At 40.2% G+C, this 24,676-nt stretch overlaps 2 protein-coding genes across 2 annotated transcripts; both read right to left on the bottom strand.

Annotated features, from left to right (window-relative positions):
• Positions 1-377: 377 nt before the first annotated feature.
• arl4ab (ADP-ribosylation factor-like 4ab) lies at positions 378-4,921 on the bottom strand. Its single transcript, XM_061092693.1, has 2 exons — positions 4,840-4,921; positions 378-3,752 (listed from the first exon to the last, which is right to left on the bottom strand). The coding sequence occupies exon 2, from the start codon at positions 3,666-3,668 to the stop codon at positions 3,060-3,062; it is 609 nt and encodes a 202-aa protein (XP_060948676.1). The 5' UTR covers positions 3,669-3,752; positions 4,840-4,921; the 3' UTR covers positions 378-3,059.
• A 5,158-nt stretch (positions 4,922-10,079) lies between these two features.
• On the bottom strand, positions 10,080-23,283 carry scin (scinderin). Its single transcript, XM_061092766.1, has 16 exons — positions 23,006-23,283; positions 20,171-20,325; positions 19,097-19,258; positions 18,833-18,982; positions 17,082-17,168; positions 16,655-16,787; positions 16,449-16,537; positions 16,124-16,339; positions 14,700-14,821; positions 13,107-13,197; positions 12,413-12,583; positions 12,149-12,326; positions 11,267-11,388; positions 10,760-10,837; positions 10,622-10,682; positions 10,080-10,351 (listed from the first exon to the last, which is right to left on the bottom strand). The coding sequence occupies exons 1-16, from the start codon at positions 23,196-23,198 to the stop codon at positions 10,188-10,190; spliced, it is 2,172 nt and encodes a 723-aa protein (XP_060948749.1). The 5' UTR covers positions 23,199-23,283; the 3' UTR covers positions 10,080-10,187.
• Between the last annotated feature and the right edge of the window lie 1,393 nt (positions 23,284-24,676).

The following is a 24,676-nucleotide window of genomic DNA, read 5'->3' as shown; positions in this document are numbered from 1 at the left end:
TTTAACCACAATCTAACAATTATCTTTATCTAATTATTTTAGCAATCGTGGGGGTAAACTGTAGAACATTTGGCTTTTAAGCAACAGCGTTTTAAATCTCTGAGGATTAGCAGCTAATATAAATAGATGCAGTGTTTTGTCCATCATTAGCTTTCGTTTGTATATTCATATTGCAACAAGCTTATGTTCCGGGCGCTGGTAGGATAAAGTGATGCACAGTGTAGGAGAAAGTGACCTCGTTTTCCTTAGAAAGCAGCCCCGACTCTTTTGCTGTGTCAGTCACACATAAACCAACATGTTGAGAGGAAACCTGGAGCCTGGTGTACTCTGAGCTGATCAAGCACCAGTGAGGTAAAGAAACAAAAACAGTCGCTGTGTAACCAACCTGTTGTAGCTTTTATTCCAAGTGAACAAAGTGGATCAAACACATAAATATCAAACCCCTTACAGAGTGGGGGAGTGAAATCTGGGAACAGTGAGATGTGTAAAACGCTTCCTTTGAAGCAATGTTTCACCTCTTTCACTTCTAGAATCACAATTCTTGTCAGTGTCCATTTGAGGTTCAGGACAAAGACCACTAAAGTGCATTCAGGCGCGGGCTCGGCGTGGTCAGATAGGTGAGACTGGCTCGGACACCAGCCTGTATCTGAGGACGGACACTCGACAGGGGACTATTCCTGCTGGGCCAGCTGAGCCTGTCGATCAACACGTTTACAAATCCACAAGACACACGTATATGGAGCGGTGTTGGTGATGAGGTCACAGCTTCTCCCAGCAGCCAATCATTCTCTCCTGTTACAGCCACGAGGAGACAACTGGTGGCTCGTACACTGTTTTTAAAATCATCTACTTTGTATTGACCTGTTATTCATTTATCTATTTAGCCAACTACAAAATCTTTCATCACAGTTTATAATGATTTTTTATTCATTATTTACATGACTTAAAAACTTAAACAGACTATGACAAAGGAAAATGAGTGAAGCTGAATCTATGATTGAAAAATGCAGTTATATTAAATTAGACTGATGGATATTGATAGCTAACTACAGAGCATTAAAGCAGAATCACTGTAAACAGCAGTGGTAGGTTATACCAATGTTATGTGGTGAGCTCACTATTGTTAGCTAAGGAATGTTGACTTGCAGGGAGGGCCAACTAATGTTAGCGCACTAGCTAATTTTACAAAATATATTGCAAATTTTGAAAACGGGTTTCAAATCTAGGCTGCTGAATGTTAAATTCATACTACTCTAATCTTTCAGCAGATAGATTCTGATTTAAGCATCATTAGGAGCATTTGAGTCTTTTTTTATGAAAAACAAATGTATGGATGCATATGTTTATACATATAACATTTGATCAAGTTATGTTATGTTGAAAATTAGCCAGCTGACACTCCTAAAACAATGTTAATTCACACGGTAGCATGGCTATACCAATACTACATGTTTAGGGGAAATAATTAAGGTTTTCAAGTTTAATCCTGATAATATATCAGGTGATATATTAACAACTTCAAGATTCTTTGGCATTTTACTGACTTTGCATATTGATGATTTTAAACTGTGTAACTTTCCATCATCAACCGAAACTAAGGTCATGTACTGGTACAGAGCAACTAGCAGCCTTGTACTAATAGAAACCGAGCAGTGTGTCTGCACTGCACTCTGGTCTTTTGTTGCAACTGTCAGTGAAAATAAAACGGACTCTCCTTCCCTCACTGCTGTGTACTTCATGTCGGAGCTGAGTGACAAGTTTAAAAACAAGTGTTTCTTCACTCTGAAGGACTGGCACCAAAACCCTGACATTTAACACTGATGTGTTGTGAAGACTTTCGGCTGTGGCTGTGCTCAGATTTGTCAATTGTTGTGTATCAATGAATTAAGTACACCACCATCAATCTTCATGTAAACTTCTGGACTCACACTGTAACATGGATACAAAATACTGTCACTTTACTGCAGGGGTGTAATGAGCATTTACTCCCATGAATGTGACAAAAAGTCACTTGCTGTGTACTGTGTGAGTATTTTGGGTAATGTTGTTCTATAGTACTGTACTTTGATTCTTTAGGGACTTCACAGTGAATGCGGCTCAAATATTGACATTCAGACAAGTGAATACGACAACAAATCCACTGACTGTCATAACTTCCTGTCAAGAGGCGACCATAGATCACTATGCTGCTTAGCAATGTGGCGCTGTGTGCGTGTGTACTTCACAGTCTGGGAGGACCGCACACACTTTATTTTTGTTATTTTTACATGTGTTTGTGGATCTTATATTGTTAATATTGCTTTTGGTCATAGTGTTGATTTATTCTGTTGTTTCTACTTGGATTTATGGAAACCTGCCATACATTTTCTTTATTGATCTTCACTATTGTTTATATTCTGAGTTTTGTCCTATTTTTTCTGGATTATTCTAGTAAGGCCATAGAAGGAATGTATCATAAGGGTTCTTTATCGGTCTCATAAGGGAACAGTGTATATGCCTTTTTACCTTAAAGCTATATCGCTCTTTAAAGTCCCTCTGACCTACTTAATCTGGGTACACAAGTTATGCGTACTTTCACTTAGGTACAATTATCCAGTACTCTGTCCACTGGCGTTTGCCACTTTGATGTTTTTAGTTGTTTTTTTTCAAATATGACTCAATCTGTAATCTTAACTCAAGCTTTGACTAAATACAAATTCAAAGACTGGAGAAGCAGCATGTGTTTTAACAAATTACATAAAACAGAAAAGTCAGAGCTCATTGTCCCTCACTAAGACTTCAGTGTAAACTTCATAGTTTGCTTCTGTATAGCATAATACTGTACTGACTTTACGGGAGAGTCCACAGGGCATAAATCAATCCTGCAGTCCTCCTCGGGAGCCAAACGATGGCTAACTCCAACATTTCCACGGGAATGCTCAAACTCAGCTGGGCAGACTTGAGAGGGGAAGCCGAACTGGACAGGAATAGTTTTGTCTCTTTTCTTAGCAAACACAATCAACTTTTCTCATGTTGCCTCAGAATCCTGCTCACATGTTGTAGTTTCCACTCTCGGCACATCATCTCTTCTTCTTCTTCTGTTGCCGCAGCATCTTCCTCCTCTTCATGATCATGGCGTGCAGCTTCTGCAGACCTTCCTGCAGCCCCTCGCCAATGATAGCACAGGCGGGCTGTAGGTGCCAGGGTGTGGCCGTGCTGAGCTCGCCCAGAGCCAACATACTCTCCATCTCAGCCAGACTGAGCGAGTTCCTCAAATCCTGCTTGTTAGCCACCACCAGAACTGGCACACCCTGATTCTCTGCCAGCCGCGTGATCTTGTGCAGCTCCGTCTTGGCCTCCTCTATGCGCTCCGCATCCACAGAGTCGACCACGAACACGATGCCATCTGCACAGCGCGTGTAAGACCGCCACAGCGGCCGCAGCTTCTCCTGGCCGCCCACATCCCAGAAGTGGAAGGACGCCGTCCGCCGACTGCCTTTGATTGACACTTTGATCTTCTCTGTGTTAAACCCCTTGGTTGGTACAGTGTTCACAAACTCATTGAAACGCAGACGATAAAGCACAGTGGTTTTGCCCGCACAGTCCAGTCCTAAAATGACAATGTGAAGAGCCTGGAAGGAAGGGAGGCATGGGAGGAGAGAGTGATGGTCCGATAATCCGTTCCCCATCTTGGCACACACAGCAGGAGAAGCCTCCACCAAAATATTCAGCACGCCGGCTTTTATTCCCCCGGGGGACTGCAGCTCTCAAGCCTGGCGGGGTCAACACAGTATGCATAATGAGTCAAAGCACACAAACACCCACCACCCCATTGCTTCACAAAAGACCAAGCACCCCACAAGTAACTAACCCCCATCTCCCTTCACACTACACATCCTCACATTATTCTGGCAGAGAGATGAATAAGAAATAAAAGATGAATGAGAAATAAAACAGCAAGGTGGATAACTGCTCATTTGCACATGTAGCGCCACAGCAGCGACCAGGGATTTCATAGGCTAATTTCTATTCAGCCTGTGAATCACTTAACAACAGGATGTAGGCTTTTGAATTCTACTGGAATCTCAGATTGAGTTAATCATCCAGTCTTCAGGGACAGATCAGAGGAGGGCTTTTCTTACAGCAGCACAGCACTCTGACAGTGGCTTTAAAAAGGAAAAGAAGATGTTGCTCGGCAACACACACTGACTTGTCTCCTATATGCTGGGAGGATAAAGCGAATTTCAATTACAAATGTTATTTAAATTAATAAATCCTTGCCTTTCTGCAGACACACACATTTGGTAAATCACAATTCAACAATAAAAATGATAATCAACATTTAATAAATTAACGACTTTCTCCGTTGGTGTGCTTCTGTCTTTGGAGGGAGCCCGAGGATTGCGTTTACAGGTGAATTGCCAGAAGTGGAAGCTGGACACTTAATAATAATAAAGATAAAATCAATGTTTCTTGGTGTAGCCTAATAGATTTATCCGAATTAAACGACGGAACAAATGAGTCTACTCACGGAAAACACGACGGAGGAAGCCGCCTAATTTAGGAGCCTGGCGTTGTGCTAAAACCAGAGCTCAGGCTCCATTCGAGGCTGTGATGCCAACAAGTGTTAAAAACCCACACCAGTCAAATTGGCGTTACTGGGCCCAGTGTTGGTGACAGTTCGATTTCATGACATGAGGCGTGACAGTAACATGAAAACACAGACAACAGGTTTGTTTCATTGAAGGAACATTTCATTATAGCTGCCTAAATATAAATATATTAAATACATATTTTAACAGCAGACATGCTTTTCTCCACTGAAGGCACATTTCAGAGTTATCATCACAGGAAACTTACCAGCACAATGTTGATGTTAATCCATGACACACAGACAGCGTGTTCAGGCTCTGCTGTGTCTCTGATCATGTCCTCACGTCAACTGAGGTGCCTCATCTGGAGACTCTGTCCTCCTGAGGAGCGTCCAGCTGGCGGAGAGCAACCGACCACTTCCGTCACTGCTTTTCAAAATAAACTACGATTTATGCAAAAGCTAAATACGAGCCATTGAACTCCAAGTGCCATGAACTGTCATATCCTTATTGTATTTTATTCTATTGTTATTTTATTATTTTTATACATTTCTATCGATTTTATTGGTATTGTTTATTTTTTTTAATAATTTTTTATCATTTTACTCATTCAACCTAATTAATTATAAATATTAATAAAAATGTGATCCTTTCTTTTACCTCGATTAATCTCTCAACCTCTTTGCTTTTAATGCCAAGCATATTGATCTAGCACTGTTTATGAAATGTGGTCTATAAATAAAACTGCCATGCCTTTACTCGTTTTATTTAATAATTTGGTCAAACTACTGTGAAAAGAGTGCGGAAAAAACTCACAGTTGACTAACTTGATTTGTCGATAAAATATAGCACTTATCCAATAACATTTTTTCTATTATTTATTGAAATGTCTTTTTAAATACAATAAAATGTCATGACTTAGCCCAACAACTCATTCAACTTTAAGTATTTATTGGTCTCATAATTAATGTTTGTGTATTAAATATGTTTTTTTCATCTGTTTTTTGGTTGTGGGGTTTCTAAAACGAAAATGGAAATGACACAATCCAAGAATATAAACATTAATACCAATTTATTCAACAATTACTGTTTGAATATGGAAAAGACTCGAGCACATTTTATTCCATTGTTTCATTCAATATATAATCTAACTGTGCCATAACTTATTGTGGTAGACACCATGTGCTTTTCAGCCATATGCTTTTATTGTGACGGAACGATAATTCGTTTTCCAGTTGTATTCTTTCTCACTTCGGTGGACTTGATGCAGCTCCATTTCGCGGTCTGATTGGTTTGTGGACAACGCCTGCCGCGGCCACGCGCACAATTCAAGCACACGCTCACGCACGTCACCTGTTTCTCTCGCTCAAAAACACGGCAACCTCCTAAAAAGCACTGGAATAAACCACGACCCTTTTTTTATCTAATCTATTTTCAAACAGTTTATTTTAATAACACATTCATTTCAATCCAAAAATATTCTCACCGGCCGCACTTATAATGCTGCCACCAATTACCACATTTATGTCATTAGACAGAAATGTGAAAATGATTTGTAGTTATGTACTGGATCTTTATTAGTTCATTCTGTAGCCAGTCAGTTTTAGTTGAAGAACTTCACCAGGTGTTGGATTAGACGTGAACTCACACTGGTCTTAATGTTGGACTTTTACAGATCAGTCACAGACAGATGAGACACTCACCTGTTGAGAGAGACTGTTAAAGTGCTTTCAACTCAGGAAATAGGCTGTTACCCCTAAAATCTGTCAGACAGTAATCCCAGACAACTGAATGCAAGGTGACAAAATACATAGTCTGCATACAGAGCCCACATAGTACCAGCAAATGTGTTTTTCGATATCACTTGATGATATTAAAAGATCCAAGAATCATCAGTAATCCCATCGGTTCAGAAAGAGATTAAAACAAACGGTATTAGCTCAATAATGGAGGTTTCACAAAGACAGCACAGCTTTATTTTTACCAGAGAAATATTTTCATGTTGCACAGTGACCTCATGTGGCAATAAGACGTCAAGTCAATGAAAGTGTTTATAATATAAATTGTGAATGTTCAGAAACATTCATTTTGGATCTGACTTGGCAAACATAAAAAAAAAAACGGGAATTTCTGAACATTTTTTGAGGTATATATTAGGGTGGTTTTATGAACCTCTGGTTATAGATTCAGAAGAGGAATGTTCTTGATTGTGTGTGACACGGAAGTTTGAGTTCTTTATTTTAAGTATGTATCTACATTTTCACAGAAGTAGGCGTTGAGTCAGTCCTCCCTTTTTGCTTTCAAAAATAATCTCAAAAGTTTTTTCTGCCAACTGGAGGGACATGCCAGTGCTGGTTGTGTTTGATTGACAGCAGCTAGCTGTCGGAGTGCCAATGTATAGCATTAATGGAGATCTATTGGTAGACATTGAATGTAATAATCCTGATAACGTTTACGTTAGTTGATAATAAATTGAGTAAGTTGTTCGTTTTCATTAGCTGAGAATGAGTCCTTTATATCGACATAGGGAGCAGCTAGGTCCTTATCAAAACTTTTACGTGTCTATGTTATCTGAAGACCACTGTTGGATCTCTTATATGCTGGCTAGGGGAGGATGGGGCGAGGAAAGAAGCCATCACTAATTACACTAATACAGTTTAACAGTCTTAAATGTAAAGGTCACATGGAAGAAGTAGGAGAACACTTATTGCCACATTGTTTGAAATGAAAACGTTATAACCATTCCATTTCTGAAACTAATTGCAAACTCAAACACAGAGACAGTAGATGATTATCAAAGGACTGTAATTCTGGGAGTGTTCTAAGGGTTCGTTGGTGAGGCAGGGACTGACAGAGTCCAGGAGGCATCTGAGTAAGGTTGATTGATTTGAGAAGAGGCAATGGCTCAGCAGAATGGGAGGCTGATCCACAAACTGGCAAGGAAGGACAACCGAGGACTGGTCTACACTAAATGTTTTGGTTTTAAAACAATAGACTTTTGGAAATGCTGCTGGCCTCAAGCATGAAGCTTACTAACACAATCAGTATAGTTCCACCTTGTCGTCGCGCCAAGAAATGAAGTCCCTGCTCTTAATTGTTTCCATTGCTGAATTTTCTTCAACTAAGCAAATAACTGGAGAGTAGACAATCTGCTGCCTGTTCACTCTGACATGTGGATGAACATGAATGGTCTCGTTAAACAGGCATGTTCGTGCAGACAGAGATTATTTCTGATATGGGGCTAAAACACTTGTCTGAATGATGATCTTTAATAGTTACAAAATTAAAACACATTAGTGCAGACGCAGCGTGTCTGACAGCAGTAGAACTGGATTCGACCACAGGCACAGGAAAGCAGAACTAAAAGACAAACGATCACAGGAAACAAACCATCAAAGGCAGAGACACTGGCCTGGACTTCCGTACGTCACTGCTGACTGGACAATCTGCAGTCTGGACTGGAAGTCTAGTGAATGAGGCGAGTGTTTGTAATGCAGAACCTTGAAGTGTTAAAGCAGTGGGAGAGGGGGTAGCCACGTCCAGCAGAATACACACACAGAGACAGACTGGGGACAAACAGGACACAGAGCAAAGATAATAGACAGAGATGTTTCAAACTAAAGGTAGCATAAAAAGGCCTTTACACAGTGGACACATGTAAACCAACTAGCTCTGTCATGCGCAGGAGGTGAGTAAGGACTATACCAGCTTCTGGTTTGTAATGATTTCAATATCTTATCTTGCTGCTTAGTGTAAAGAATGAATGTTTCAATTTTTTTATTAAAGCGTAATTCCCTTAGGTTCATTAAACTCACATAGATTTCGAGCAGCTGTCTGATAAGTTCTGGAGGTTGGACAAAGTGACTGTTGACTTAATTCTGTTTCGTTGCTTTGGTTTCGAGGATCCGAATGTTTACAGAGTCAGGATTGTTTTGATGAAGCAGAAAACACAATATTCTCTGCTCAAATAGACAACAGTTTGGCCCTCATGGCATCTGCTGGGTCAAGGCCTTTCAGAAGTGAACAGGTTGCCGAGCAACTATAGCGTCATTGGGAGTGGCTCCTTGTCACTTCCGTATTCCAAAAGCCAGGAGGATGGCTTGCGCCTGGTGCTTTCGAGGAGGAGGAGCGAAGATCTACTGTTATAAAATGGACAGGCGCCGGATTTTTGTGGCGCCCTAATACAACTAGTGTATGGAAGCCCATTGTTTTGCTGATTAATAACCTGTTCATTGCTTCCTAAATAAATTCCTGATTGAACAAACTGAGTTCGGCTCATCTTCTCTTAAAGGATAAACAAACACGCCCTACAGGTTCCATCCTGCTTCACACAGTGCTGCAGCCACACAGCTCATCAGCTGTGTGGCCTGCAAACAGGTTCATTTTGTTTGTTTGGTGTCTAATTCAACAAGCTGAGGTGTAGGTTAAAGGGATAGATCTGAGGTATCACAAGTTCCTGTGATAACTGCAGTAACTAGGAGGAAGAAAACAGCTGACATTTAGGTTTTGAAGACACGGTGTAAATGACGCCTTTTTTATACGTTTAAAGAAGTGGTCACCCTGAACTTCATTTGTATTGGATTTGGCTGCAACGCTGTTTACCCCTCAAACTCCAAAAGTGTTTTGTGGACTCAAACACTTCACCCACCCCTCCATCGGCAAAGTGCTGAGTAGATAATGAGTGGATTTTCATTTTTGGGTGAACCATCCATTATGTGTTTGGAAGCTAGATAAAACAGAGACTTCAGCGGGGAAACTAATTTTGGCTGTTGTGTAGCAGACCGGTGTGGGGCTCAGTATAAGCTGTATGATCTGCTCATACACAGATTCAGTAACCAACGGTATTGTTATACTAATGCAAAACTATCATGATTCTATATAAAGTACTTTACATATACAGTCAGCATCATGGCAGACATTCTGACTTTTTCCTGGAAAGGCCCGGTTGTTCCTGATTCCACCAACTCTTGGTCTGTTCAATTCTCTTTAGCAATTCGTTTTCAAAGTAAAAGCACAACTTAGATGTGTTGCTGCTATGCTGCATAGTGATCTGACTTACAGCTGAATTTAATTTTGAAATGTTGTGAACTTGGATCTAAGGTTTGTGTCGGTTGCATAACAGACCTCTGAAATAGACAATGTGCAATATGAGTAATAACATGAACAATATTAAAACAGATTCAGTTCCATTATATAAATTTAACAAAAGGTAGATGTAGGTAAACCACGTAGGATGACTAAAAAATAATCCTAAAAAACTCTGCACACAACGTCCATCAACAAAAAGATCTGAGAGAATACTGTAGAACTGTTTGAGAAGGACTCACAAATAACAAGGAATAATTCAGAAGTAGCTGTGAAGCATTAACACAGGCCAGGCAAACAGGCACATTTTAAACTGGCACTAAATTCATTGAAGGTTGAAAAATTCACTGAAAGGCTTTTGTTCATGTGTGTGATCATATATCAACAAGCATTATAACAGCAAGCAATAATTTCTTAATACAATTGCCAACAAAAGATTGATAATTTTAATTCTTGCATTCATTGCTTTTGACACACTGATTACATAAAGGAAGATATTTCAGTGTTTCTGGCTGGAACTGTACATCTGCATTAAAGGGTCATAGACTTCAAACTCCAGCTGACTGATTCCCAGTGGGAGGGGTCCCAGGCCAGGAACCACCCTGTGAAGGTGGGGGGCTCATGCCCTTGTCTCACCACCACCACAGAAGTAAGGTTGTCGCGGCCACTCGGGTCAGTCTCAATGTATTGTTTGGCTGCAGAGGAGACACAGTTTCACGTGTTAATAGTGACCCCTTGTGGCGGTAGCAGGTAGTTAAAATTCTATACAGAAATCCTGTGCACAGGTTGGGCTGATATGTCTTTCCATGATATACATTTCAGACTGTGGAGGAATCAGAATGCTGTTCACACACAGCACATTCATTACAACAGAAAACAAGTATGAACGATCCGTTTCTGTTGCTCACAGAAACACTATTAAACCTAATGCAGTTCTAAAGAAAGGGTAACTTTCAACATCTCACCATATTTGACCGATTCACTCTTCTCCACTTCGTTGGCGTCCTTACCAATCCAGACAAACACCTTCAACAGGGAATTTGTATGTTAGAGATCAGTTTGCCCAACAATACTGGTCCAACATGTGTAACAGACGTGAGTACCTGATCCCAGGCGTCCAGCAGCATCACATCATCTTCCGCCAGGTCATCCTGTGTGATTTCTCCAGGAACCTCGTCAATCTGCACACAACACAAGGACACAGGTTACAATATTATCCCCCTACATCCCATTTAACAACGCTGTAGTGTCTTACAGAGATTGGAGTTGGATCACATGAGGAGTATAGCAGGTAACTTTAATGTTGTGAAGAAATGGGCCTCGAAAATAAGGATTTGTGCCTGTGATGAACTGCAGGGAATCAAATGAAATCGTGCATGCTAGCAGAATATAAGCTGTTAAGAAGCAGTAATTTAGGTGAGGGAGTGATGATTAAAGAGATAAGTCATAAGTTACGTTTTGAAGAGTGGGTTGTAATGTGTGCAAAAGAAACATTTAACATCCCATTATTACAAGGTGCAGAAACAGCAAATCAAAGTAGTTAGGTCAAGATTCATCAAAATGGAGGATAACCGTACGTAAAGAGAGAATAATGTGCTTCAAATACTTACTATGAACCTGCCGGTCTTGTTGGAGCAGCCAAACAGACGAGGAGGGTGACTCATAATCTGACTCTCTAGTCTTTCTGAGGTCTGGTACTCTGTCTTCCCCCCTAGTGCATTCCAGAATTCATCTGCAACAGAAAAATACATACTGTGACATTTTAGAAGTCAGAGTCAAAGAGAGGCTGTATAACCTGATGGCCATATCACCGCAAACGTGACTGCTGCAGTTTCAGATGTAGTCTGAGATTGATCCATTTTCTGCAGGGGATGACGAGCAACAGACAAAACACACAGCTTTTGGAAATGAAAGAAAAATATACTATAAATATTACATGTTACACTCAAGTCCAAATTTGACTAAAAAACTAAATAAACTCTCTGTCTCTGTTTGTGTGTGTGGGTGTGCTCCAGGTATTTCTCATGTTGTGGGAACGTAAATCGGTTTACAGTCACATTATGGAGACTTCTCTTCCTCATGGGGAGAAAGATCATCTCACCATGAATGACATCATGACATTTTAAGGTGAATACATGTTTTAAGGTTTAGGTTTAGGTTTAGATTCAGGTCTAGGTTAGGTTAGCGTAAGGATTGGGGTTAAGCTAGTAGTAGCAATGGTTAAGGCTAGGGTCTGTAGGAAATTAATGTAAGTCAATATAATGTCCTCTGAAGACAACCGTTTTTTTGTGTGTGTGTGTGTGTAAGGTCCAGGTGTTACCTGATGTTTGAAACAAAGTCTGTTAAATCAGTCATATTATAAGTACTTCTTTTGTGTTTATATCTGTGTATCATCTGTTCACATGCAGATGCAGTATTGGTATGTAGTTCCATCACTTATAAAGTAAACAGACAACATACATGTCAAACACAGGTAAAATGTGGATTATGACCTGGTTCACTTCCTTCCATGATGCTGTTGCTGCTGCACTTGAGCTCTTTGTCTATGTACTTGGCTCCTTTTACTTCTTCCTCACTGGACCCTTTGCCCTTCCATAAGTAGCCCCGCCCATCAGCCATCTTCAGGAGGAAGGCATCGTTCGAGTTGAGACTCGTCGCTCTGGCATCAACCTGAAGCATACGTGAATTTGAGCATGATTCAATTCAATTACGGGTGCCTGTGGTGAATACAGTCCATACAGCAGGGAAATCCTCACCTCAGCGATCCTGGTGATGGTTGCCAGATTCTGGCGTACCTGAAAAAGGCGGGTTGGAGGTGGTGGGGCCTGGCCCCCGTGGCGGGACGTACCATTCTTATAAACAATGAGGGGTTTGTTTTTGAAGAGACAGAGCAGATGTGGAGGCTCTTTACCTTGGCACACTCTGACCTGAAGCCGCAAAACAAATATCTCTGTGACAGACCATTTTATAAATATTTAAAATTGCACAAATACCCATTGTGCAACATTACGAAATGCTGATGTTTAGCCGGTTGGGTTTATCACGGGCATCATCTTGAGCTGTCGGTTGTTCATACAACATGTATCTAATCTCCCCTCATTTTTAGAATGTGGTGGAAACACAGTTGAACAACAATGGTCTGCCAGAACCTTTTCGTTGCTTGAAAAACGCTTGCACTAAAACTTCCTTTTCATCGTAACATTTGCTAACTTTAACAAAGTTAACTTTGTCTTTATGACAACTTTATCAAGTTACAATGGATGGTTAATTACATATTATTGGCCAGTGAGCCCAGTTCACAAGACAAACACTACACTATTATAACAAGATACATATATTTGTATAATCTAATATGTTCATAACACTGGGTCGTTATGTTAATCCCTGCCAATAAGGGATGGCAGGGACCCTTTGCATGTGCTGTTAATTTTCACTTCATACAGGTTGTACCTGAACTGCAGATCCTCCAAGTGAACGATCCAGCTCTACAGTCAGGAATGCTGAGGCCGTTAGCTCATCCAAAGTGCAGCTGGCTCCCTGCCTACAGGCCACAAGGAGACATTAATCCTGGATGTTTAGAACACGCAGGAGTAAACCTAGTCAAGTGGGTATCTGTAATATAAAAGAAGTCTCTTGTGGTGAAGAATCCAGATAATTATCCCTAAGGCTGCAGTTAGAGTTAAAAAGAGCTGTCAGTAATTTTTGCCATAAAACCTCTGAGAGGATCACTGTAGACTACATGCACAGCACCATACCTCTAATGAAGATGGCGACTACCTAGAGAACACAGTGGAGCGTTCAGTGAATATCCCTTGTACTTTTGAAAGTCTTCGGCACAATTTAAGTTACCAAATGCCATTAGATGTTAGCAAGGGTTAGCGGCCAACATCAGTTGTAATGGACATAACTTCAGTTGTGCTCCTTAGCATCATCAACTGTTTTGGCCTTGTAATCAATGATACAGGCCGACCGTAAGGGTACACTGAGGCTAAAGGTGTCACGAATTCACCCTCCTATTAACATTTGTATTTGTCTTATCATAGTTTTGTATATACTAATCCATTCGTCATTTCAGAACTCAGCCACTCCACTCTGCTATGCACTTCCTCGTGTCACAGATCCCATTACCGGCCCCACCCACAGACGTACCTGCCTTCCATCAAGTCATTAGTCTCCCCAGTATATCTACCTGCCTGTTTCCTTTGTCCTCTGCCAGATCGTTTAGTGTGTTTCTACCTAGCCTTCCAGCGTATCCCTGTTTTGCCTGATCTTCACCTTGACCTGCCTTCTCATCCCTGGATTCCCTTTTGCCTGCTCCTTGTCGGATTTGTTTGTAACCTGACTGATTGAATGGCTTCTGACCCCTGCTACGTTAATAAACCAAGAACTTTGCTTATTCCAACTCTGCTTCATTGTCGTGCGTTTGGGTTCACGCTTGCCATTCTGCCAGCCCTGACAAAAGGTGAATCTGAATACCATGAAAGCCCTGTGGCCCGCGCCGTGGTTCAGACATCATTACCTCTATTCCCTTTTAAGCTAAACACTGCCGCATTTTACAACATAGGACAAGATGGAGAATATTCATGGTATGTTCTACCACACCAATGAATACCTACCACCAGTTGAGGTTATTGACCAACAGCAGATATAAAAAAAGGCGACTGGTTAATAATCCATTAGCATTATTAAATATATTAACTGTAGTACTCTGTTAAGGCTGCAGTAATTTGTATATGTGTTGTTAAAACAAATAATGAAGATTAAAACAAACAAAAGATGATAAAAACTGCAGATTGATGATAATTCTCTCTGAGTTTCACACTGATAGCGACAACTTTTTATAACAAAATGTATTATTATAAAGGTTCTGCTTTGTGAAGCTTTTAGGACTGATATTAGAAAAGTCAGAACCTATCAAAAAGGGTGTGTTAAACCAACAGATGACCAATACGAAAGCAGGAGCAGAGCATTATAGTGTATCACAGAGGCAATCACATCTCACTGTGACCAAACCAGCTCAGTATTTATCTGGTGGTGTTGTACCAGGTGTAGATGATCTGCCTCTTCCCGTAAGTGTACAGGAGGATGTAACAGTCTCCACCGTAGAACTGTCCGTAGCTCTTTGTGTCAACTGGGACTCTGCCACTGCTCTCCACCCTCCAGATCTGCAAAAAACAAAAAGCACAAATTAAGCATAATGTCAAATTAAGTGGTGGTAGTCACCTGGTCATATCATATAAAGACATCAAACTCTGAACTATTTGGATTGCTGCTGGAAGATACAATGTTCTTATCTCTGAGGCTAGATGTTCTCAAGTCTTCAGGTACTGCTGACCTCACAGACACTGAGATATAATCAGTTAAACAGTATAGGGTTTCCATCCATCCATCCATCATCTAAAGTGCTTATCAGCGCATATTTGAGAGCCCATCCCAGCTGACATAAGAGATGGGATACACTCTGTTCAGGATTGATATCACAGGGCTGAGACTTGGAGGCTACCGCCCATTCACACTCACACACCCATGGTAGAATAACTAGGGCAATATCTGTTTTTGTTTGAAAATGCATCAACTTTGTTACAAATTCGCCTGTCTTCCACATTACTCCGAAGTTTTACACCCGTTTAAAGTTTGGAAACGCTGTTGGCCCCGTTTTTTGTAGGTTGTTTTACCTGTCTTGGTATTCCGCACAGTGCATAAAGGAGTTAAATTTCACATACTGTTGAAGTGTGCATCCTGTTGCTACAGGTGGTGCTATGATTATGTACAATTTTGTCATTTACAGTTAATGTGGTCAAACCAGTTAATGTTAAGTCTTGAACAGATTGGAAAATGTAAGGTCAAATTAGTGGAACTTCCTCTTTCATCTCAATATGACCTCTGAAATTCTGCTGAAAGAAAACATAAGATTCGCACAAATTTCACTAATGAAACTTCCACATTATCCCACTTACATCTTCAATCTCTTTGATAAGGTAATTCTGTAGGAGGAGTTCATGTAAGTAGAATACCAGCAAATAGCCAAAAGCAAGCAGGAATTGTACATTGAAATTAAAATTGGCAACTTCCTGTTCAATAAAAAGTTTAAAAATACAAATCAACTTGCGTATGCTAATGGAGTTTCTTTGCTGACATTTTATAGGAGGGCGCTATTGAGCCATTTTGACACACCCATATACAACACCCATATTTGAAGTAATTGTTTCTCATTTCTGGTGTGTCTGATAGGTTTTATGACTTTTTGAGTATGTTTAGCCTCTAGAAGATGTGATCAACTGTAAAAACTGAACATAAACCTTCAGCACATTACCATGGCAACAGCATTCAAAGAAAACACACAAGATCCATCATTGACAATGTCCAATATTTATGATGGAGGTGGTCTTCCATCTTGAACAACTTCAACAGCAGTATGTCATTAAATGTAGCAACGTAAACCACACAGCATTCGGTACGGTTCTGACCTGTGTGTCTCCACTCCCATTATCCACCATGTTGTACTTGGCTGCCATTTGTTGGGACTCATGGAGCTTAGAGACATCAAACGCCACCTGCTGGATCTTTGCGATTCTTTCCTTGACAGACACCTTCCCGAAACCCTCACTTTGATCTCTGTCCTTCCAGACCAGGAAGAACTGCTTGAACAGGGGAGTCTCACCTCCCTCTGGCAGCACCTGGATCTGTAGGACCATCAGCAGCGACACTTTCAACAATAGATCTGCTGTAAATTTCACAAAAGGAAACATGGTGAAATAATAGAAATACAGTAGATACAGTAGATAAGCGAACCTGTGTGTTTGCGGGGTAGCCCATCTGTTTGATGAAGCCCTCAGCTGTTTTCATGGCCTCTTTTCTTTCACCGGGGTTGGCATTATGCCCTGTGAAGATACATGAGGTGAGAGGATTGTTGATATGACAAACCCAAACAGCCAATCTGCAGATACAAGGACAACAAGCCATTCAAAGGGAAGGATAAAGAGAAAATGTCTGATCACCTTTCCATACAAATATCATCTTGTTTTTGCCATGATCCAGGATGAAGCATTCATCTGATAGCAAGTCACTCTGGTCAAATGGGTTTTCCTCTCTCACAGCTGTAACTTTCATGGATCCTGATGCATCTGATACCTGACAAACACGACAGTGAGCTCATTCGAGAACCACCTGTAAAAACATCTGACATCTCGAAAACATTTGATGTTTAGAGGCATATATGAGTGATCTGAATGAAATCTATGAATAGTCCAGACCTGTCGGAGCAAACAATGGTTTATAGATTTTCACTTGACTTGATAGGATGAATCACTTTATATAACCTGACAAATGTAGGAAGTTTAATTATTGAGGAAGATTGTTGTGCCAAGATTTTTTAGTTAAATTTGTGTGTGTGTGTGTGTGTGTGTGTGTGTGTTTACTCTATACCATGTAAAGTTTAGCCATTTTCCTGTTGGACATGTCAGCCACATCATCATCATCTCCCTCCGGCAGCTCTGGCTTCACTCCAAGGACCTGTTGTGACAAATCATAACTTATCACAAGACATTAATCCATCTAAGATAACCCGTTAAATACATTGACAAAGAATATATTACAGCAGTGGTTACTACTATGAAGTTCACCACAATGCCAATTGGAAAATATTTGGTGCCTGTTCATGGTGAGTGGCATAAGATAAGGTAGGATTTACAGGATGCTTACAGGAAAAATAAAGATTGAAACAACTTCTCTGAGCTGCATTTGAAATTCAGTATGTGGTTAGCCTAGCTCAGGGGTCGGCAACCTGCGGCTCTGGAGCCGCATGTGGCTCTTCAGCCCCTCTGCAGTGGCTCCCTGTACAGTGCATGTTGCGCATATTTTTTGCGAACGGTGAACTTAACGAATCAGTTTTCATATGACGTATCAGGCCGTCCTGAAATACCAGGAGCGGGTGAATGTCTGTGCTTGTGTGTGTGTGCGCGCTCCCAGATAGCGGACACACACAACGGCCCAGGGGCTCCGCCCCCCCGCTCCGCTCACTCGCTCACGCCGGGTTCACACCGGACGCTGAAGCACGATGAAGCGCCGCGCAGCGCTAATAATATCACATACTTTTGCTGTTATCAGCCTACAGTAAAAACGGCATTTAATCATTTTTTTCAAGCATATACTTACCTTTGCTCCAACATTAACTGCAACAGCGTCCCATCATGTGTCTTTTTTGGTGTTGTCTTTATACAACATGTGCTGAGGATCATACAGCTCACTGTACTTCTCCACTCCAATTATTAATTTAATGTCATTCATGTTGAAGAACTTCTTCGCTGTTTGGTCCGTTCAAATTACGTATTCTCACAAGCCTATGTGGAGAATACGTAGCCGCCTCCGGTCTGACCTGCTCTCACATTTTGTTTTCAAAGTTCGTCAACTAAAATATGCGTCACATCCTATTACGTCCCGGCGCTCTTCCCAGACAGATTAGGAAACAAAAAAAAAATTCTATAATTTTATAAATGCAACAAACTATAGTTTTTATATATATTGTATAACTATATATATAACTTCATAACCTGTGTTATCAAATATGTTATGCGGCTCCAGACAGATTTAATTTGGGGGAAGAGGGGCCAAAATGGCTCCTTCGATAGTAAAGGTTACCTACCCCTGGCCTAGCTTAACATAAGGACTTGAGGCAGGGAACCTTAGGCTGTAGTGTGAGCCTTGCTCTGTGTGAAGTCTAAAGACATATGAACACATACATTTTGTACTTAATCTATACAAAAGTAGGAATGTAAAAAAAAAAAAAAATGATGCAACCAAACAACAGTAACTAAAACCACGCTGGTTATTCTAAAAACAGTTTCGACACTGGTTAATGTATTTTTAAATGTTTAGTTCGACCAGCCTCTCTAGACTTTTTGCTAAAGACATTGTTAAATTTAACCTGATGGTCAGAGCACGGTTGTTTGGGTCGTCTCTCTGGTTTTTCAAAAACTAACATCAAGCTTCTTCCAGATCTGATGGTCTTCCTCAGTGGATCGAGTTTACAAAAGCTTAAATTAACCTTTTAAGAGTATTTTGGTCAAACAGAACTCCATCTGCTGAGGAAGCCTGAGATGTGGCTGAGGTCAATACCTTTCACTTCGAATATTCACAGTCCTGTCTCTGAACTTATGACAGAGTGAAATTAGACTCACATCAGTTAATGTGGATGGTTCACTTCCCTCTTCTATGACCACCACTTCAGGGCGGCCATTTCTCTCGTTGTCACGGATTCCTCTGGCCACTTGTACTGCCTTCAGTCTTTCAAAGTGGTTACACTTGGACCCACACCACTGATAGATCTTCTAAAGGGATATAAGCGCAGAGGTAGACAGGGAATCACTAGAAACATTAACAATAACATTAACAAAAAATCAAGCAAACATGTTACAATTTTATGTTTAACACTGTGTCCTGACATTTCCAAGGTCAACAATGAAGCAGTCTCCACTATTAAAGCTAGACCAGCTGAAGGGGACCTGGGTGGCCCTGACCACGCGCCGGCCCTTGATGTGGAGGAGTCTCTGAGCTGAAAGGTCATTGGTGACCACATGGTGGAATCCTGAGGCAACACCTCCTGTCTGAGGGGAAGAAAAAACAAAATGCTTTCAGCTTTCTCACAGTTTGACTTAGACTCCAACTTCCCCTTATGGCCCATGAGTCACTGTTCCCTGTAGTCAAGTATGATGCTGTAATGGGATTAATGGAGGGGAACAGCTTTGCTTCAACCTTGTTTTAAACTTTAATAAACATAATGTTAATGATTTTTGCATTTAAGATGAAGATAGTTATTCATTTTTGGTGATCTATGAACTTAATGATTCTGCTTAAACTTGCTTAGCATCCTAATATTTGCTTATTAGTACTAAACACAGATTACAGCAGGCACTGATGGGAATGGAAATCAACCAAATGACAAACTTAAATTTGAATCTGATAATGGAAGTATAGTAGAATATTTGAGAGATCAAAGTGGAGGACTGACAAACCCTGGAACCTGCTGCTACTTGTGTGCTAAACAGTTGTGTTGCTGCATACTGCATCTATAGTCAGAAAGGTGAGCTAAGCATTTTTCATGTCGTCATGAGTATGTTCAGTCCCTCAATAATTGTGGAAAAAAGTCCCACTTAAGTTTGTCAAGATTTGAATCTGTGCTGTTTTTCATGAACTTTGATCCTGAGGAAAATTTTTCAGTAACTATTGTCGAGACTGCCGCATTTTGTGTGAGAATGAAAAAGAAGGATTCCTGATGTGTTGGCAAACCTATGACCTACCCTTTAACAACACCATCAGACACAAATCTTGGAGCATATCAGATGTAATGGACGGATTGCCATAAAAAGGTAAAGGGTGAACCCTGAGACTTGCAATATGGAATGCAATGAAAATTGTATCCGTTCAAGTGGGGCATTAGCCTTATTGGTAAAAAGGTTCAGTCAAAGCTAGACACATTTATCAGTTGACGCGATTTTAAGAATAAATTGGATCCATACTTTGTAGGTGATTCCTCCCTTGAAGTAGCTGGTGAAGGCAGTTGATTCAACCCCCTGCAGTTCTCTGTACTGCACCGCCTTTCCACCCAGGTAGTCGTCCAGCTGCACAGTGAAGATAGCTGCAGCGGCGCTCTCATCCTGACTGCACTCCTTTCCTTTAAAGACCAAACACAGGCTCACTCAGAAGCTGATGACAATGATCAGATTCCTCATGAGATGTAGTGAATATGAGAAGCTGATTTTGAGTTTGTGCAGTGACCTGATAACCAGTATTTTGTGGAGACAAGACACAAACTTTGTTACTTTTGGTAGGAATAAAAACAGCTGGTGTTCAAGCAGCCTTAACAGATTAATTGGTCACACACTTTAATTGAGAAACCTAACCGGGTTTGACAAAGCTGCACTGTAATATGGGAGTGAAATAACAGGAACATTGTCAGCGTGACAAAACCATAAATTCAAACGGAAACAAATATGTCTTGATATTTTGGTTACCACTGCACTTAGTTACTTCCCTAAACACAAAGACGTTATGGAGCTATGTGCTGACCATGCAGCATCAGATTCAGTCCAAAGTTTAAAAACCTACCAAATACTATGCTGTGTCTACTTTCTATTAAATAAGAAAAACGTAAATGGGAATGGGGCATTGTGATGGGTGGTCAATGGGTGCATGCGTACCCACAAGGCTTAATTCAGAATATTCACATTTTTGAAGATCAAGTTCACAAGATCAAGTATTAAATTATATCACAAAATTACTTAATTTGCAATTCTCTGTCTTAATGAGTATGATAAACTCTCCCTCAGTTTGTTAGTGGACAAATGGAAACCATTCAACTTATCCATAAAAGATATATGTTGCACATTATTGTTAACTTTTTTTATAGGAATCATGATTCAGTTTTTCCATTGATTTGATACAGTCAGTCATCAGGCTGTTGTCAGATTTTAATGTGAATCTTTTGAAGCTGGGGGGAGGTTAGTCAGGTAGCATATGTTACTAAGGTGACCTATCTGGTTAACAGTGAGCCAGTTCTCTGGTACCTGGAAAACTTTGTGTTAAAGATTCAGTTTGTAGAATTGAGTTTGAAATTTGTATGTTGCAGGTGAATACCCCTCCCAACACCCTCCCCTTCCAAACACGAAAGAGAATCTATGGTAGCTACCAGTTGTGAAAAAAATTCAAACGTTTTTTAGTTTGTCCAGTTTGGCCTACTGTAAAAAAACATGGCGGAGTCCGTAGAGAGGACCCACTCCCAATGTGAAAATGAGGTATTTAAACATGAAGGGCCCATCTCTGGGTAAAGAAAACAACAATCCATACAATTTATATGATTACACTCTCTTGACAATATCAGTAGGATTATTTTCTGCCAATAGATCCCTTTCACCTGAATCTTACACTCAACCTCTAAGGCTTAATTCATGGCAGAGGCTCTAGATGCAATTAGACTTCCATTAAAATACTAAATGAATCAAGAAAAAATAATTTTAAAAGATCAGTGTGTAAGATTTAGACAGTTACCTTTTAATTGCCCCTGCAGGCCACTGTAGATTTGAATGCATAAACTAATGGGGAGAGTGAGGTATTCAGTTGCAATCTGCTACCTCACCATTGGATTTTCACTGGTGCTGTGAACAAAATATTCCTGCTCAAGGGAAAAACTCAAGAATTCTCAATGACGATTATATTTATTTTTTCAATTCAGTGTTATCAATTTGAGATGTTGAGACAGGGGTAGGACGGGATTGGTGTGTTTACAGTGGTCATTGTAAAGTTGAGGGAATCCTCTTTTTTATCTTTTTTCGAGAAGTAGTTTAGGGATCATATTCTATCAACTAAAGAGTATAAAAATACATTTAAAATAACAAGCTTTAAATTACTCGCGGGAAAGTAATTTGATTTAATGAACGCATCTTTATAATTGTGAATTATATGTTGTGTGAGATTCACTCATCTGAAGTTTTATGAGACAAAAGGAGAAATGATGATGCAGAAACTATTGCCTACGATGCTAGTGGGTTGCGGGTGACTGCTGTTACTGCACAGTTCCGCTTTTTCTCACAGTCACTATGCATTTACACCAGCTGTCGGCAAAGTGTTTGGTCTTCCTGTGGGACTTCACACAGGAAGCAAGGGTGCATTGCCATTTGCATGATGGTTATTGATTGATGCTGATGGGTTCTTAGACTGAAGACAAGAGCAAGTGAACATCTTGGCTGTATTGATGTTATTCTCCCAGAGGTAAAAACAAATAAAATTGTATAACATGTGCATGATCTTTATACAAGAAGTAATTTTTTGTTTTGTTTTGTACTGCAAATAAGTGATGTGAGTACTTTTCCACTGAGAGTAAGACAGTACACACAGTCTGCACTTGTTCTAACACACGGACCCGGAGCTGATCTGCGTTCAGAGTAAACACACTGTAAAAACAGCTCACAGGACACTTGTCAGTGTGTTGCTGTGTCACCCTGACTGCATCCCAAGGATAAGTGATTGCAGTCAAACTGGAAAAGCAGACACCAAAGTTTGCCTTAGCTGCAGACATAACTTCTTGGTAGAAATGTTGGAGTCACTGAAGATTGACTCCAGCAGAACTGCATGAAGATCATTTCTTCTTAGTCACACTATCTCCATGTTGCATTTCTTTGGATTAGTCTGAGGAAGCCACTGTCTCTCTCAACCTGGAGGACTTTATCCAAACCACTTGCTCCCATTGCTTCCAAATGGCCTTAAACACTTTTAGATCTGAGTGTCACTCATTTCCCTTCTGGAAAAAAAGGTGGAAAAAGAAGTGGACCCATAAGAGAAGGTCCAGTGACACTTACCCAGCCAGTAGTGCAGGTTGTAGGAGAAGCTGTTTCTCTGTGCAAATGTGCTGAGAATCACATAAGCATCTCCGGTGTAATAGTTTCCATGTAAGCTCTCGGACACAGGGACCAGCTCTAGGTTTTCGATCCTCCAAATCTGCAACCCGGTTGCCTTGCCTGCACTGGCGAACTCTTTGTGGTGGAGCACCATGTCTGCGGCTGCTGTAAGGCTCTGAGGACGAGTGAGGATCCCAGTTGAGGAGAGAGGAGGGTGAGAGGAAAGGGAACACACTGCTGCTCTGTTTCCTAAGGACTGACAGACTGAGTCTGTAGTGGGAGTGTTTCTCCATGCCTTTACACACACACTGGGTGTGTCCACTGCCTGCCAAAATACACACACCAGCATCCTCATATACAGATTCAAGAATTGAGATTTTTATAAGCACAAGCACTTCTACAGCTACCATTGATTTGTTCGGGACTGAGTACAAATTTATTATAAAATAAATGAGTTTTTATTCTTATAGTAAATGTATTTATTGTTATTTGTTTATAATGTATATAAATAGAACATAATACAATGTTATGCATCCAAAGCTGTCTAAGGAGCCAACATGTATTGATTCAAGAGTTTTTTGGAGCCACATGAGTGTAGCAGCATTGATAATAACACTTAGCTATTACCTTTAAATTAAATAATTTATGCTGACTCCCAAAAGTAAAATTAAAACATCTTAATCACCCCTGGTGGTTGGCTGCAGTATAGGTCATAAACCCTCCTTCAAACTAAAAAGTATAAGTCAAATATTTTTTATTTCCCATGAAAACTTGGTGAAACATGGATGGTTGACAGCTGAGAATGACATGTAATTGGTCAAGCATGTGCATCATTGAACCTGTTCAAACTCCTAAGTATGAGACAGACACTCAGTTTTATTCATGGCGAATTGGTATTGACTTTTTCACAAGGCACTCACAATACATTTTATCACAAGCTGCCACTGGTTGATACTAGAGCTGTCAAACAATATTTAATCGCAATTAATCGCAAATTTGTATCTATTCTGAATGTTCCTTCCTTTATTATTTTTCCATAATTTTACTTTCGTTTTAATGCTCTTATCAACATGGAAAAGTGGATTGGCTTGCTTTATGCAAATGTTTTATATTATTGAAAAACAACATTGCCAAACAGGGTGGTACAAAATATTTTATATTATATTATAAAGTGCACATTTCAGGTAAACAAGGACTCAGCCTATAGTGCAGTTAAACCATGGCTTAATATTTTCTTTTTTTCAAGTTTGCTGTGAACATAGCAGTCAGTCCTCTTATTTCAGAAACAAATAAAAGGTAAGCCTACTACTTCTTTGCTTTAAGCTAGCTACTCAACAGACAAGCAACAAATAACAAACAAACAAAATACACAGGCAAGTGTCGGCCTACTTTGAAATAAATGAAACACAGAACTTTGTAGGGCTATTTGAGTCCTCCCCTTATTTGTGGAAAATGTTTGAAATAAGAAGTACCCTATTTTTAAATAAATAAAAACATATAGCTGCAGCCTAATAGTGTAACGGACTGGGTTTATGTTTATGTTTGGTTTTGACGTATGCTCAGTAAAACACTGTTGAAGGAGCGCTCTGATGTCTGACGGTCAGTGAAGAGGTCTGGGTGGGACATGTGACT

The sequence above is a fragment of the Limanda limanda genome, chromosome 19 (genome assembly GCF_963576545.1).
Source record: "Limanda limanda chromosome 19, fLimLim1.1, whole genome shotgun sequence".
Classification (NCBI taxonomy): Eukaryota; Metazoa; Chordata; class Actinopteri; order Pleuronectiformes; family Pleuronectidae; genus Limanda; species Limanda limanda.
Note: the sequence above shows the minus strand (reverse complement) of the source record. Positions and strands in the feature narration are given on the sequence as shown.

What these genes read in the sequence shown, in the direction of transcription:
- arl4ab (XM_061092693.1), bottom strand. Translation starts at nt 3,668, where the DNA reads ATGGGGAACGGATTATCGGACCATCACTCTCTCCTCCCATGCCTCCCT.
- scin (XM_061092766.1), bottom strand. Translation starts at nt 23,198, where the DNA reads ATGGTGCTCCACCACAAAGAGTTCGCCAGTGCAGGCAAGGCAACCGGG. An exon ending in CATGGAAGGAAGTGAACCAG is followed by an intron (nt 11,389 to 12,148) that starts GTCATAATCCAC and finishes TTTCTGTTGCAG; the next exon opens with ATGAATTCTGGAATGCACTA. An exon ending in TGCTGGACGCCTGGGATCAG is followed by an intron (nt 10,683 to 10,759) that starts GTACTCACGTCT and finishes TCCCTGTTGAAG; the next exon opens with GTGTTTGTCTGGATTGGTAA.